Consider the following 14,978-nt stretch of genomic DNA (forward strand, 5'->3'; position numbering starts at 1 on the left):
ATTCTCACGTGATAAGGACGGAAGTTCGCGAAAGGACTAAAATTAGTGCCTGTCTCCGAAATTTACATGAGCGTGCGGTAGTTGCTAGCGTGGTTGCTATGTGCCAGAACCTCAAAAGAGAGTTTAAAAATACGTGTGGCAGTGTCTTGTCTCTATAATTTATTTAAGAACAACCAATTATCAAATTGCATATTTGAATATAATAACAAACGAAATTAACCAGTTGCAGTTTGTTCCATTGGAAAACAACAACATCAACAATTTATTTAAATATAAGTTAAGTGGATGTCGAGCAGATGCCATTATCTTGTATCATTGAGCTTCATTGAGAGAGCGTCCAGAAAGTTTCCTTTAAATTTCTCATTTCCTCTTGTAAACTGTGTATTTAACTCAGTTTGAAGTTTGCACAGTTTCAGTATTTTTTTGCACAAAACCAGCAGCAAACACTATTTCCCTTACTTCATTGATTCCCTCTGACTAGTTTTAAGGGAGACGAGGGTGCATTTTGATTTCAAAGTTCACGATTTAAAAGGAAGGGACTCTAATCGACGAAATACAGTATTTACCTGTTGGTGTTGATTTAGTTTGTTTCAGATGTGGTCTCTCGTGTTTTAATGATTTGTGGGTCCCTCATGGCAATAGCTAATGGGCTGATTCCATCTCTGGGAGCCATGATCTACGGCAAGATGACGGATGAGCTTGTTATCCATGAAAACTACAGCTGTACGCTTAACGAGAGTATTACTTCTGTTAGATTAAGAAACCTGGTGACACTGGAGATGATTCATCCCCGGTTAGAAGGAATAAACGTTACGGAAACAAAATCGCTTGAAGTTACGGTAAACGAAACTGGAATACAGGTGAAAGTTGTCGGCTTGAACGGTGAGCTGCTAAACCAAACAGTTTTCGAGGGAAGGAACTCAACTCGTTATAATACAACATCAGTGTTTCTTAACGGGACAACTCTGAACGGAACAGAATTAACTGGAATTGAGGTAAACGGGACTCGTGTTGACACGGTGAAGTCAAAGGAGAGAATTTCTGTAAAGCAAAAAGATAGCATAGGTCCTGTTCAGAGTATTAAAATGTTACCTGTGACACCAACATCCAAAGTTCTGCCCGAAACAAATAATGTAAATTACACGCTGCGAAACATCACGGAAAACTGCCGCTTATCTCAAAACAGAATTGAGGAAAAGATGAGCAAATATGCCCTTTATTATGTGTATGCGGCCATTGGAACATTGCTTTTTGCGCTCGGACAGAATGTGATGTGGAACATTGCTTCAGAGAGGGCAGTTAAAAACTTGAGCGAAAATTTAACAGATGCAATGCTGGACAAAGATCCCGGATTTTACGACACCAAGATACATGAGGGTGTGGTTAACTTGGAAAGTATTACGTAAGTATGACAAAAAAATTGTTGGTGAATAGAAACATGTTGCTTTGCTACGAACAAATAAAGTAAACATTTCAATAGACAAAACGAAGCAAATAAATAAATAAATAAATAAATAAATAAAAATAGCATTTGTGTATCAATCGGGACAAAAAGAAAAATAGAACTTCTTGCAGATTTGAGATTTGAGATTTGAACTCTCGACCCCTGGTTTACAAGACCAGTGCTCTAACCACTGAGCTAACGAGGCTGGTACACTGGCCGTTGTCGTTTATTTTTATTGTTTTTAACGTACCTGTTTTTACGCGTCTGTGCAGTATTTTTTAACGCGCAAATATAAGACTCATCACATACTTGAGTGAGAACATAGGATAAATGTGTAATATGTGATAGTTCCCCTGGAAATGAACCAAAAGTTCAAAGTCTCATCCCAGAGAAGAAAAGTTTTAGGTGTAGTAAGATGTTATTGTCTCTGTGAGCCATGGTACACGTCCAACAAGGTGGACAACTTTTCACGGCTTTTTACGGCTTGCAGTGTGACCTGAAATAAACTACTTCTATCATTTTTTCGTACAATGATTTGAGACCCTTAATTTTAATTTTAGTTACACAGATAAAACTGTTAAAAGTTGTGCGTAATAGCATGTCAGCCTCGTTAGCTCAGTGGATAGAGCACTGGTCTTGTAAACCAGGGGTCGAGAGTTCAAATCTCTCACGGGGCTTTTGCATTTTTTTGTAATTGTTTTTCTGCTTGATGCGAACTCCAATTCTCAGTTATACATCCTTAAATTGTATGCTATACATTTTATAGAGAATTTGTTGGTCCTTTTTTATTATAAATATCTACCTGTCTAATGGTGTAATGATCACCATTATCTCTTCTACCAAATCAAAACGTCTTTTTTTGTGTGTCAGAGATCCTCGAGAAGCTATCAGCCAACACGACCTCGACGCGCTGAGCGGGGGCCTGGGCGGAGAGATAGCGTACTTGATACAGAGTGTATCAAATGTGATGTCTGGATTTCTTGTCAGCTTCATTGAAAACTGGAAAATCACGCTACTAATGATGGCTGCTGGGCCTGTCCTAGCGGTTGTTCAAGGTATCGCGCACAAGGTAAAGGTACAGCAGTTTTATCGTCTTTTAGAAATTAAGCAGGATAAAAAACAACAACAACAACAACAACAACAAAACAAAAAAAACAAAAAACAAAAAAACATTGCAATCCCGTGAGAGATTTGAACTCTCGACCCCTGGTTTAAAAGACCAGTGCTCTAACCACTGAGTCAACGAGGCTGATACAATACTCTTTTTGTTTTTTTATTCTTTTATTCCGTTACGACACGTCTCAGTTTTATTTTTCAAAGTAGGATTTTTGATACTGGTCGATGACATTCTGGTCGTACCTGCACGTGTAAATTAAAATTAATGATATGATGCCTCTGATCACTAAAGCTGTTTAGTGATTCTGCGCTCTTTCTAGCTTCACTTGCTCTTAAGCGACTGCGGAAAAAGTAAAGGTATACGTTTTTTCATCCATTTTACAGCGTTCAGGTGGTTCTCGCCACTATTTGTTGTAAACGTCATAGCCTCCAGGGCCGGAATGTTCGAAAGCCGGTTAACGCTAACCTAGGATAAAAAGTTAATCGAAGTATTCATTTTTCTTGTGTAAAAATGTTTTTCATTGCTTATGTTTTGTGTAGTTTGTGATTTTTCAAACTCAAACCTGAAGGGCAAACAATATAAACAGAAAACAGCACCCAAAAGTTACAAAACTCAAATAAAAATTTTCTCTAATCTAGGGTTAGCTTAATCGGGCTTTGAACAACCCGGCCAGTTGCTTCCCGCCATTTTTTCTTACCTACGTCATAGCTTCCAGTTGTTTCCCGGCTTTTTTTCTTGAGTGCGTCATAGTTTCTAGTTTCTCAGCTTTACGTGGTCCATACGTTACGTCTTCGCCACAATTTGCTGCGTAAGATACACTTTCTAGTTTTTGTTTCTAACTGACTAAGATTAAAATAATTCTGCATTGCCTTATGAGGATATTGATGATAAATCATGTGCGAACTCGCCTAAATATACCATGATGTGCAAACAAAATTACGAGTGCAACTGAAATTGACAACACTGGTAGCAACATACTCTATGTTACATGTAAACTCCTTCTCTATGCATATAATTATTTTTTACAGTTTGAACAAACATTTACACAAAAAAATCTCTTGACTTCTCAAATGGTGTATATTCTTCTGTGATTGTTGTCAGGTGCATGGCTTGTCAAGCAGCTCCTAAACGTGTACAATATTAACAAACAAACAACAACAAAACTTTATTCCTTTTTCATTAATTTACAGCCATGAATTTTACGTTAATGATTTGTCTTACATCTACACTTTGTTGTAATATTCTTGTTAGGTTGAAAAATTTGTTATGAAGCAAAAAGAGGAGTTGAAAAAGCGAGCCAGTGCAATGGCAAAAAAGAGCCTGGGATCGATAAAAACCGTGGCGTCATATGCTGGAGAGAAAATTGAGAAAGCACGGTAAGTCAGAAGTTTTCTTTTCACTTTGCTTAATTCGCTTTAATAACAGTAACTTTGATCAGACCTCTTTCATCAACAGATACGCTAGCAAGATAGAGGCGAGCAACAATCTAAACAAACTAAGGAGCCTTGTTCTCGGCATACAGAGTGGAATCTCTACTGTCGTCACCTTCGGCTTCCTTGGTTTGGGCTTTTGGTGAGTTAACGTACATTTTATCTTCAATAATGGTTAAGGTTTGTTTCAACGCCAGTTTGAACCTTTGCTGTTCTTGATATCCAATCAGAAACTATCACGGGAAGTCGTTCACAACTCCTGTGAACAGCAATCTAGGGGCATCTCTGAAAATCTTGCTGAACCACTAAGGAACTTTTAAATTCTTCCCTGTTATCTTTATGATTGCGGTTACTCAGACTACAGAAATTCCTGACGAAAAAATTACCCTCAACCAATTCTCTGAGACTTGTTTTCATCTAGACCGGCAGTTCATTATACGAAGTCGCTAATCAGTTCAGAGGTGAAAATAGCATGAAGTAAATGAGTGAATGCATGAATGGGTGAAAGAATAAGAGATATATCTGAGAATTGGAGTTCGCATCAAGCACAAAAAAAAGAGAAAATACAAAAATTACAGCAGCCCCGTGAGAGATTTGAACTCTCGACCCCTGGTTTACAAGACCAGTGCTCTAACCACTGAGCTAACGAGGCTGCCATGCCACATTAGTTAACTTTTAATAATGTTGTTCTGTAACTATGTTTCACAGTTCAATTCTCTAACGTTTATGTGTTAGATACTAATGGAATCTCCGCTAAAATCTCATCTAGGTACAGTTCCACTCTATTACCAGGAGGAAATGTGACTCCAGGAGCTTTGATGACGGTCAGTTCTTTTGCATGTTTGTTTTCTCTTTCGTTTGCTACTTTTGTTTTTTCGCTTATTCAAGTTTTAATGATGAAGTACACATAGTATACCTCAAGTACTCTTTTTTCGCTGATTATTATACGCCAGACGTTGTTTTATCTCCCTAATTATATTGCTAAGTCATTTTAAATTCGGCACGGTCAAAGACGGATTTTTTCCGACATATTAGAGGAAACGATGTATTCGGTTAAGTCCGTGTTCTGGTAAAGTGGCGCAACAGGTTGGCGGTTATTTCCTGTATCTCTACTCCCTCTTGGATGGGTGCTAGTCCATAAGAGGGTTACTTACGTTATACCCTGTATCAAATTCGCCGGTACCCATCTATACACCTGGGTGGAGAGAGGCACTTGTGTGTGAAAATGTCTTGCCCAAGAACAAAACAAAATATCCCCGGCCAGGGCGATGTCTTGAAGTGTTTAATGCGCACTGCGGTCCTTATATTTCTGTTGACTTGTCCCTTTTGTTCAATGAAGATATTTATGGCGATCATTTCTGGAGTGATGCAAATGGCAGGAACCGGAGAGCAAGTGGAAGACGTCGGTGACGCCAGAACAGCGCTTTCATCTCTGCTCGGAGTCTCAGAGTCGGTAAGATCTTTTGTTTTATGGTATATTTTTTGATTCGAAATGCTACTCTCCTGAGCGTTGTGTGGCAACCCGAAAACAGCAATGATGGAGCCAAAGATGCAACAGAGGCAACAAAGATATACATTTTTTTTCTCGTAGACTGATGAAGACCCATTTGACAAGGCTACCAGTCAACTTGACACAGTGTTTGGTAAACTGGATGTTTTCAATGTTTACTTCCATTATCCCTCCCGACCCGAATATCAGGTATGATGTTTAGACGCACAGTGGCACGTTTGGCTGCTTCACTTTACTTCCTATTGTTCAACTAAATGTTAAAGTTCGTCCTAATTTTGGTCTGTAATGAGGAACTTAAATATTGTAGTTTTTCTAGACAAGAAAACACTCATAAGAATTAAATCAATTTTGTTCTTATTTAGGCGAACTTTGAATAGAGAATAATTCAGTCCTCTTTGTCTTTTTAACGAAATCAATACGTTGTATGTTTTCCATCTCACAGGTGTTGAAGTCGATTAACTTCACGGTAGAAGAAGGTCAGACGATTGCCTTGTTGGGTGACAAGGGTAGCGGGAAAAGTGCACTTATAAAATTGCTGCAGAGAATTTATGATCCACAGACTGGGAAAGTAAGACTGTAAAACTATAATGTATTCTCAACGGCTCTCTGCACGCATTGCATGCCTATGTCACGAGTTCACAAAAAAAAGACTAAATTTCTCCTGACTTCAACCTTTCTTCCATGCGGTGGCCTGATGCATCATTCCTATTTAATTTTCTCAGGGTATCGTGAATTTCTTTATTTTAAAGCACATGTACTTATGTTTGTCTTTATTTTTGACACAAAGGTGAGGCTCGATGGACAAGACTTACGTTTCCTTGACCAGCGCTGGTTTCGTCAACAAACTGGGATAGTACACAAGAAACCCGAGTTCTTCAACACTTCAATAGCAGATAACATTGCATACGGAAAGGGTGACGCGACTTTTAAGGAAATAGTGCGTGCCGCAAAGGCTGCTGGGGCGCACGAGTTCATCACAGCATTTCCAAAAGTAAGCTACAGTAGGAATTTTTGAATATTTTTACAGCAATCAACCAGCAGTGGAAATTCCTTTTTCTACGAGGCCTTACGACCTGCAGGGTAAATAACTTATATGGGTTGAAACTAAATATCTTGAAGGCTGTCTGTTTCATTGTCATGAAATAACGAAGTCGCAAATTTGAGGTGTAAATCTATAAGTATCTCCTACACTTTAGGGATACGCTACCGTGCTTTACGACGACGGATCGCCGCTGACATCCTACCAGAAACATTTGCTAGCGCTGGCGCGGGCAATGATCAGAAAGCCCCGGATACTGCTGTGGGAGGAAGACCTGTCAATCATGGACAACTCTGCTTTAAATGCTCTTACGAACTACTTAGATCAGGTGCGTGTCAAAAAAAGAAAACGCTTTTATGACGGTGTAACCTTGAGAAGGCGATTTTACCTTTTGCTAAAGGATAATCGTAAGCTAAATACACTGATTAATCAATGCAAAGTTTTAAACTGCATCTGCTCCGTAACCATATTGTGTTTCAGGCTCGCCGAGGTCGCACCACAGTCATTTCAACTAGTCACGTGTCAGTAGCTCGTATTGCTGACGTCATTATTGTTCTTCACAATGGTGAAATAATTGAACAGGGGAGTCCTGAGGAACTGATGTTATCAGGAAGGGCATTCAGATACTTAGCTACACTTCAAGTGAGTTAAACCTGATTTCAAATAAGTAAGACTACGTCTATTCGTTCTTGACCTTGGGTTGGTTTAAATAGCAATAATTTTCGTCACATGATCTGAAACTTAAAGCAGCTAGCTCACACTTTGCCGATGAAGACTTCGAGAGCAGGCCACGTGCTTCGTTTACTTTGAATTTTAGACCCTGTGGGGAGAATTGTTTCATTTCAAATGATTTCTGGTTTTCTGCCGCCTTGGCAGGTGCCAACGTCTTCAGCGCTATCTAGTTAATTGTGGGAATTGCGGTGGCCTCTTGGTAAGCGTGCTGGACGTCGGACGAGGTGATCCCAGTTTAAGCCCTTGCATGAACAAGGTTTATAAATAGAAAGCGACGAATTAGATGTTGGAGATCACTCTGTGGTGGTCTAGCATGCCATCCAAGGGGACTGGAAACACTCTTAGCTGCTTCATGCTACTGAGACCTGAGATAAGAGCCGACCGGATGAGCCATTAAGTTCAAGAACAGACTTCACTTACCTGCCGTTTCCTCACAGAAAGAGTTTATAATCGCTTGTTTTGTTTTTGTTTCAGTATTTTGAGTCTCAGACTGTACACCAAGAGAGGTTAATGAAAACTGGTGAGATTGACGGCTAGTATTGTACACTATAAATTTCTTAAAACAAAGTACTTTTAAGATCTTTATTGAAATTATTTGCTTTAATTCAGTTTCAGTCTTATTAGAGCCACCGCCGGTCAAAGACGGCATCGAAGAACTGGAGGCTAGTTTAAATCAGAGTCAGGAACAGACTAAAGAGCAAGTAAAAGGCTTCATATCAAAAATCCGTCAGATAATCCAAGACAAGGTGACAAAAGCATTCAGCAATTGCTTGTTACTTGAACTAACACGACCATGAAGCATCATATGCATATAGTTAAATTTCGAAAAGGGTGGAAGAAATCAATTACATAACGCATAAGACTACTCTTCAGTGAGAGTACGATGGTCTCATGGTTAGTGCGCGCGACTCCGGCTCGAGTGGACCGGGTTCGGGGACATTGTGTTATGTTCTTGGGCAAGACACTTTACTCTCACAGTGCCTCTCTCCACCCAAGTGTATAAATGGGTACCGGCGAATTTCACTAACATTCCATGCACGGGGGAGTAGAGAAATTCCTAGTCGCTTCACGCCACGGAAACCGGGATATGCTCCGGCCTAATGGGCCACTTGGCTCGTATGCAGACTTAACTTACAGTGAGAGTGTTGGGTTTGCAAGCTTATCGGTAATTTGACATAATATATACTTACGGATAGTGGGAATACCTTCGGCCGTATATATTTTTGTGGCGCTTTCCTTAGCCTCAATCAATGCTTTTTCAGGCATGATTAGCGGCAGCTGTCTGAAAACATTTCTCTGATAATCAGATATTCATGGAATGGCTAGGAGGGAAATGTAGTTAGCATGAAAATGGTGTTGTGATACAATTTGTCCAGACATAACGTTTTAGTTACTTTTAAAAGTATTTCAAGGGATTTTTGAAACATTTAATTGATTCCAGTTGAATGACGGAAAGTCCGCATACAACATGATAAGGATGCAGCTTCAGGACTTACCATTGTTGTTAACAGGAGCTCTGGGAGCTGCTATCACTGGAATGGTCGCCCCAGGTCTCTCTTTTCTTTTCGGCGAAATACAAAAGGTAACAACATTTATCAATTAAATTACATAAATGGGGCTTTTCGCTCCGTGTACAGAAGAGTTTTCATTGCTATAAGAAAAACAAACTTCTGTAACGCAAGGACCAGTTCTTGCAAGTGTTTTCGTTAATAACTAAACGGGGAAGGTTGACGAAAATAAATTCATGCTCAGAATAAAACATGACTGTTACTTGGTTGCCATAATTAATAAATATGCCCTGAAGAGTCAACATCGTATGAGTTCATGATTCACAAGTTATTCCCCGAACATCTTTCTCAGGTTTCAGTCCGCTAGGAAGATTAATCGTAGAGTTTATTCCTTGCGCAAAACGACAGTAAAGTAGGTTTCCTTTCTTCTTCACTACTGCTTCACAAAAGGTAGTAACTATATGGAATGTTTGTCTTCTTAGTTTATGAATGATCCTCTGAGGGTTGCACGTGAAGGGCCATTCTGGGCAAGCATGTTTGTTGTGTTAGGAGCCGTAGTTGGATTTGGTGGCACCATTGAGGTAAGAATTTATTTCCTCAGTGGAAGGCCCAGATGCATGCTGCGAGCCATCGTTTGTGTTTGCGACTGTATACTCAGCCGACTTTATGATCTCCATACTTAATGCGATCGATCTTCTAGAAATATGGAGTCTATCGCCAGTTCATTTATAGGATATGTCTTGTTTTTGAATGCTATAGGTGATTTAGGCTAAAAAAATAGATGTGGATATTTATTATATTTTAGAAATTTATGCTCAGTTTCGCCACTGAGAAGTTGAGAACAAGACTGCAAAAAATGGCCTTTGATACATCAATAAACAAGGTTAGTGTCATTTTATTTCAATTGTCTTCATGGACAGATCTCATTAAAAGTTTAACTGATAAATTATATTGCGTTCAATCAGAACTCAGTTCCTCAAATTCCAGGGATAGGCGACTCACTTACCGTATTCCCTGGAGCCGGAGGACAATTTCCTGGTGTACCTCACTCGATGAGGATGGGACTACCCACTGTTCCTGGTGCACCCACCGCGCAGTTACCATCCATAGGTAATGCCCCTTCTCAAATGTTCCCTGCAGGAGTCACAGGGCTACCATCTGAACAAATACCAGCTTCTGGTCTGCACGCAGTTGGAAATTTAACACCGCATTTGCCATCTGAAATTCCATCTTCTCCAGGATTTCCTAAAATGGTCTCAACAGGGTTACCAGAAATTGGAGCCATTTCCGCTGCACCTCAAACACCAGGCTTTCCCTCGGGTAGCTTTTCAGCAGGGATATCTACACCGGGATTAGCGCAACATGGTTTACCATCAAACATGGAAACGGCACAAGGCCTTCCCAGAATGCCAACTAGTTTAACTCCATTGAACCTAGCAGGAACAGGGCAGATGTCATTGCCGGGATTTGCTGCCGGTCAAGTCCCATCTAATAGCGGATCTTTATCTTTGGGATTACCCTCTAATTCAGAAACTACTCCAGGAATGACAGGGATATCTGTTGCTGGTCTACCTTCGGGTGTACCGTCAGTCCCTGGTCTGCCACAAATACCCGGTAGCGTTCCCACCGGAATCACCCCATCAGGTTTGAGAGCTGGAATAAGCCTTCCTAGTCTTCCAACACAGTCTAGTCAATCTGGAATAGCAGTATTTAGATTGAACCCTGGTCAATTACCAACTGGAACTCATGATTCATCATTTGGGGAAAGCGGAGGCAGTATGCCCCAGATTCCCGGACTGGGAACCAGAGTTCCTCTAGCAGTTCCTGAAATCAATTCTGGTATGTCACCACAGGTTTTAGGAATGCCTACAGATATAACATCAGCTGCGAGAATGGTGCCCCCTTCCACAGCGATAGATTTTCCTGGTACAGCTGGCCTTGGAATGGGAGGTTATGGGGCGGTGATTCCTGACCCACAAGTAAATTCTGGTACGTTGCCACCAGGGTCATCAGAGGTTGCAGGAATGCCTACAGATTTAACTCCAGCTGCTGGAATGGTGCCAACTTCCACGTCGATAGGTTTTTCCGGTAGGGCAATGATACCTGGCTCACAAGTTAATTTTGGTATGGTACCACAAGACGGATTATTTCCCAGCTCCACTGCAATACCGACTGGAGCACAACGCTTGGGTGATACCGTGATTCCTACCAATCCATATGCAGGATCAGTTGATAAAGTGGGAGTTACAAAGCTGCAGGAAATGGGACTCCCGACAAATATGCCGAACCAGGACCTTTTGGTAAGAATAGATCTATGCGAATCGACACTGTAAAGCGATAAACTAAGTGTTGACGAGTTCTGGCTGCAAAAATCCTTGTGAATATAACTAAGGAAAAACCCTCAATTATTCTTCTTCTTGCAAGTCACGTTGGATAGCAAGCGATTGTATTGAAGACTCCAACCTCGCTTTAAGATTTGATATCTTTGGTTTGATATGGCTTTTTTTGTCTCAGGACTCTTTTAGGATTCTGAAATTGAACGCATATAGAAACAATTTTATGATTTTGAACTAAGAAGTTTTGCTTTACTTAAGGTTTTACCAGATCCACAAAAACAGCCGGACCTACTCATGAGCCAAGTTGAAAAGGATGTAGAAGCAGCTTTGCAAAACGTGAGTAGTGTTTATTTCCAGATTCGCTTTGTAGCTGGCTTATTCGTATATATCATAGCTCTCTCATCCTGTATGGAAATTGAACCTAACTCATTTTAGCATTAGAAGAATTGTTTTTAAGAGATAACTGATGTGCGCACGTTTTAAACGATTCTACTCCCTCAGTTTGCTTTTTCCTTACCAATCAGTCCATAGGCAAATATCTTGGCACCAGAGTCCAGGAGACCTTTTCGTCCGTATCCACACTTGGTATGGCTTTGTACAATGGGTGGAAGATGACACTTGTCGTGTTAGCTGGACTTCCAGTCATTGGGCTGGCTAATCGTATTCAGCAGAATGAAGCCGATGCTACTGTTGAATCAGAAGGAGTTGAAGAAGTGAGTGTTTAATACATGTAACATGTAGCAGTGTAGCCATCGCTAACGCGTCACACGACGCTTTTTCGAATTAGTAGAGAGAATCGTCATTACAACAAATCGGTTCTGCCGTTTTGAAATTGTAATTTAATATTAATACAATTCTTTTCTGTTCATGCTAAGACACTTACCCTGTTCTAATTACACATTAAATTTTTGAGAGGCAAAAAGGTTAAGATAAGAGGTGATGTCCAAGAAAAAAATTATTCGGCTATTAATAGATCGGCCAGCTTAAAAGCAATCATATTTTGGCTCTTTTTAGAAACAGCAGTTCTGTTAATGACCTTTACTACATTAATTATAGCTGCTCAAAACAAGCTTCAAGAAAATGGAAACAATTTCAGCCCTTGGAATGGAAAACAAGTTCGCCAAGAAGTATAAGGATGCTATCTTCGAAAAATACAAGTAAGAATTTATATTTGTTTTATAATTAATTTCTACGTTAAATCTGGGAAAGCAACCACGTTTTTAGCAGATCTTATACTTAATGTATTATACATTTGTTATGCTCTTTTTTACAGGCATGCGTTGAAGAAAGTCATCGCCAGTGGTTTTGCCTTCGCTGTTGGACAAGCTATGGTGTTTTTCATTTACGCAGGCGCACTGAGGTTCGGTTGCTACCTTATCAGCATAGGAGACATGGCAGCTATTGAAGTCTTGGGGTAGGCAGCAGATTTCGTTTCCACTGTAGTTGGCCATTATGCATCCATTGCAGGAAAAAGAATCCTTCTTTGAAATTGAAATACAGTCGTACTTCCTATAATTAATGGTCCTAGTCAGGAAACCAATTGTGAAAAGAGAAGCTTTGTTGCAGACGGACGCAAAGTGGACCAGGGTATCTAGCATTCAGCAACATTGAAGCCGGCCCATACCCAGTCGGTCGTATTAACGGAATATATTTGAATTATTACAGTAACCTAATCTTTCTTTAAAATGATGTCATTATGATTGATCCCAATCGATTCAAAACACAACTGACACACGATGTCCGCTGTCCCAACTGGTGATCGTTAGTTGTATATTATGGGGTATTTTGGACGTAGTCGTGTTAACCGAGGTTTTCAGAAAATTGACTGAGCCGTCTTCGGGTCAAAAAAGAAATAACCGTAACGCAAGGTTCTCCGATTTACAAAGAAATAATTTAGTAGGCTTACAGCATAATTTATTTTCTTGTTTCAGTGTGTTAATGACAGTGTTGTTCGGTTCTTATGCTACGGCCAACTCGCGAGCACCGCCGCACGCGCATGAAGACACCGAAGAATCGCTGAACAGATTGTTCGAGTACGAGGCAGCAAACGTGGAAGATCACATAGGTGATAAGATGGTGAGCGACAATCTCCTCCTGGCTCTGTTCCACCAGCAGTAAAAGAAAAATTAATTACATTTAGAATTATTTTATGGCAACGTACACGATTAAACGGCGCTCAGGGTCATCTCGAACTTGTTTTGAAGCCCTCATTGCACACAGTGGTAAACGTAAAATGGACGTGGAAACAAATAACAACTTAGTGACCCAGATTCCTGCAAAAGTAGTTAGTTTTGTTGGATAACATTGCCATGTATCTCTCTCGGTCGATTTTCCTGCAGCCGGGCAATAAGAAAATTCCTAATATGAATACGTCTCTAAATATTTGAAGTCACCATGTTGTAATTTATTTCTCAAAGGACGAAGTCGAAGGAAGCTTGGAATTTAAACATGTGGAACTGCCAGACCCTCTACACAATGGCGCTCCATTGTTGAGCCAGTTAAACGTGAAGGTCAACAGTGGACAAACATTAGCCATTGTACCGCTGGACAACGAAAAAATCAATCCATTTGAACTTTTGTTGGAACGTTTCTTTGATCCTTTCAAGGGTGCATTGGTAAGTAATGTAATTTCATTTTGCTTCAGGTTTTGAAAAAATAAAACCTGTTTATGAAACGCTAAAATTTGAACGCATATAACTTTGCATCACATTTCAGTTCTTGGATGGTGTGGACATACGCAGTTTGGAACTTTCTTGGTTGCGATCCCGGCATGCAGTGGTGTCCCATCGCTCGTTTCTTCCACATTGTAGTATTGCCGAGAACATCGCTTATGGTGACAACAGCAGAGAAATAACGAGGCGCGAGATTGAAGACGCCGCGTACTCAGCTTATGCACATGAATTTATAACGGATCTAACAAAGGTGAGAAACTGGACCTTTGCTGCGGTCATAAAGGCTCTGCTACAATCTTAGGCAGTTTGCTGAAGCATTCAGGAATATTATTCCAGGGATATTTATGCTTTTGAATGTTTGTTTCAGGGCTATGACACAGTCCCCAATGAAGATCAAATCCAGTTGACCGACAGTCAGAAACTCAGGATCGCTACAGCACGGGCTATTATCCGTGGACCAGCAATCGTTGTGATTGACGAGTTGGAACAGGAAGATCAGGTGAGTCTGTCAGTCAGTCGGTCAGCCGGATGGTCAGTCAATCATGTCGGTCAGTGAGTCAGTGAGTCAGTCAGTCAGTTGGTCCGACAATCAGTCAGACGGAAATTCATAGATGTAGTGATCCATGCTATGCAGTGATTCATATAAATGAACTATTATTATTATTACTATTATTATTATTAAATGTTGACCTTAAGATTCGTGCCGCCATTGATTGATTACGCTACTTTTACACAATTTAATACGATAGCAAGTTCTGTTGTATGACAGACTCTAGATGTTGCCGGCTAATATTGACGGGGTAACTCAACATTAAAAATATGGACGTACACTATTTTATGAAATTAACTGTTTTTTTGTCCGCAGGCTGTAAATGACGCCATACACATCCTTTCTCGGAACAGAACTTGTCTTATACTCACTCGACGGCGACAAACAGTTGAAGCAGCTGACCAGATAGTTCTCATGTATCGCGGACGTGTTATTGAACAGGGAACTCTTGATGAACTTCTGGAACAAGGACGCCTGTATCACTTGTTAACGAATTTAGAAGACGTGGAGGACCTTTAGCTTTCTTTTATAATAAGTAATTTTCGAAGCCATTTTCGGAAAGCATTTGTTATATTTTGGTTTCAGTTTTTGTACTTTTTGTTTATAAATATTTCTCTTTTATTTGTTATATATTCCTCTT

At 40.1% G+C, this 14,978-nt stretch overlaps 1 protein-coding gene and 2 non-coding genes across 3 annotated transcripts; 2 read left to right on the plus strand and 1 right to left on the minus strand.

Annotated features, from left to right (window-relative positions):
- The first annotated feature begins 530 nt into the window (after nt 1-530).
- On the plus strand, nt 531-14,857 carry LOC110049973 (phosphatidylcholine translocator ABCB4-like). Its single transcript, XM_020755830.2, has 26 exons — nt 531-1,402; nt 2,315-2,513; nt 3,813-3,937; nt 4,017-4,133; nt 4,761-4,815; nt 5,331-5,444; nt 5,583-5,690; nt 5,944-6,069; nt 6,289-6,492; nt 6,698-6,868; nt 7,021-7,182; nt 7,747-7,792; nt 7,882-8,018; nt 8,714-8,854; nt 9,263-9,361; nt 9,586-9,663; nt 9,746-11,080; nt 11,375-11,452; nt 11,641-11,829; nt 12,173-12,273; nt 12,390-12,530; nt 13,048-13,192; nt 13,534-13,731; nt 13,832-14,038; nt 14,156-14,287; nt 14,654-14,857. The coding sequence occupies exons 1-26, from the start codon at nt 615-617 to the stop codon at nt 14,855-14,857; spliced, it is 5,400 nt and encodes a 1,799-aa protein (XP_020611489.2). The 5' UTR covers nt 531-614.
- On the plus strand, nt 2,049-2,121 carry Trnat-ugu (transfer RNA threonine (anticodon UGU)). Its single transcript has one exon. It is a non-coding gene; the product is annotated as a tRNA-Thr (tRNA).
- Nucleotides 4,571-4,643, minus strand: Trnat-ugu (transfer RNA threonine (anticodon UGU)). The gene has a single exon. It is a non-coding gene; the product is annotated as a tRNA-Thr (tRNA).
- Nucleotides 14,858-14,978: the final 121 nt, after the last annotated feature.

The sequence above is a fragment of the Orbicella faveolata genome, unplaced genomic scaffold, assembly GCF_042242905.1.
Source record: "Orbicella faveolata isolate gen_17 unplaced genomic scaffold, um_ofav_v1 contig_13, whole genome shotgun sequence".
In the NCBI taxonomy this organism is placed as follows: domain Eukaryota; kingdom Metazoa; phylum Cnidaria; class Anthozoa; order Scleractinia; family Merulinidae; genus Orbicella; species Orbicella faveolata.

Bases quoted from the DNA above. Each gene is read 5' to 3' on its own strand.
- LOC110049973 (XM_020755830.2), top strand. From the start codon at position 615: ATGATTTGTGGGTCCCTCATGGCAATAGCTAATGGGCTGATTCCATCT. The intron at 6,070-6,288 runs GTAAGACTGTAA...TTTGACACAAAG, and splicing joins ATGATCCACAGACTGGGAAA to GTGAGGCTCGATGGACAAGA. The intron at 8,019-8,713 runs GTGACAAAAGCA...AATTGATTCCAG, and splicing joins GTCAGATAATCCAAGACAAG to TTGAATGACGGAAAGTCCGC.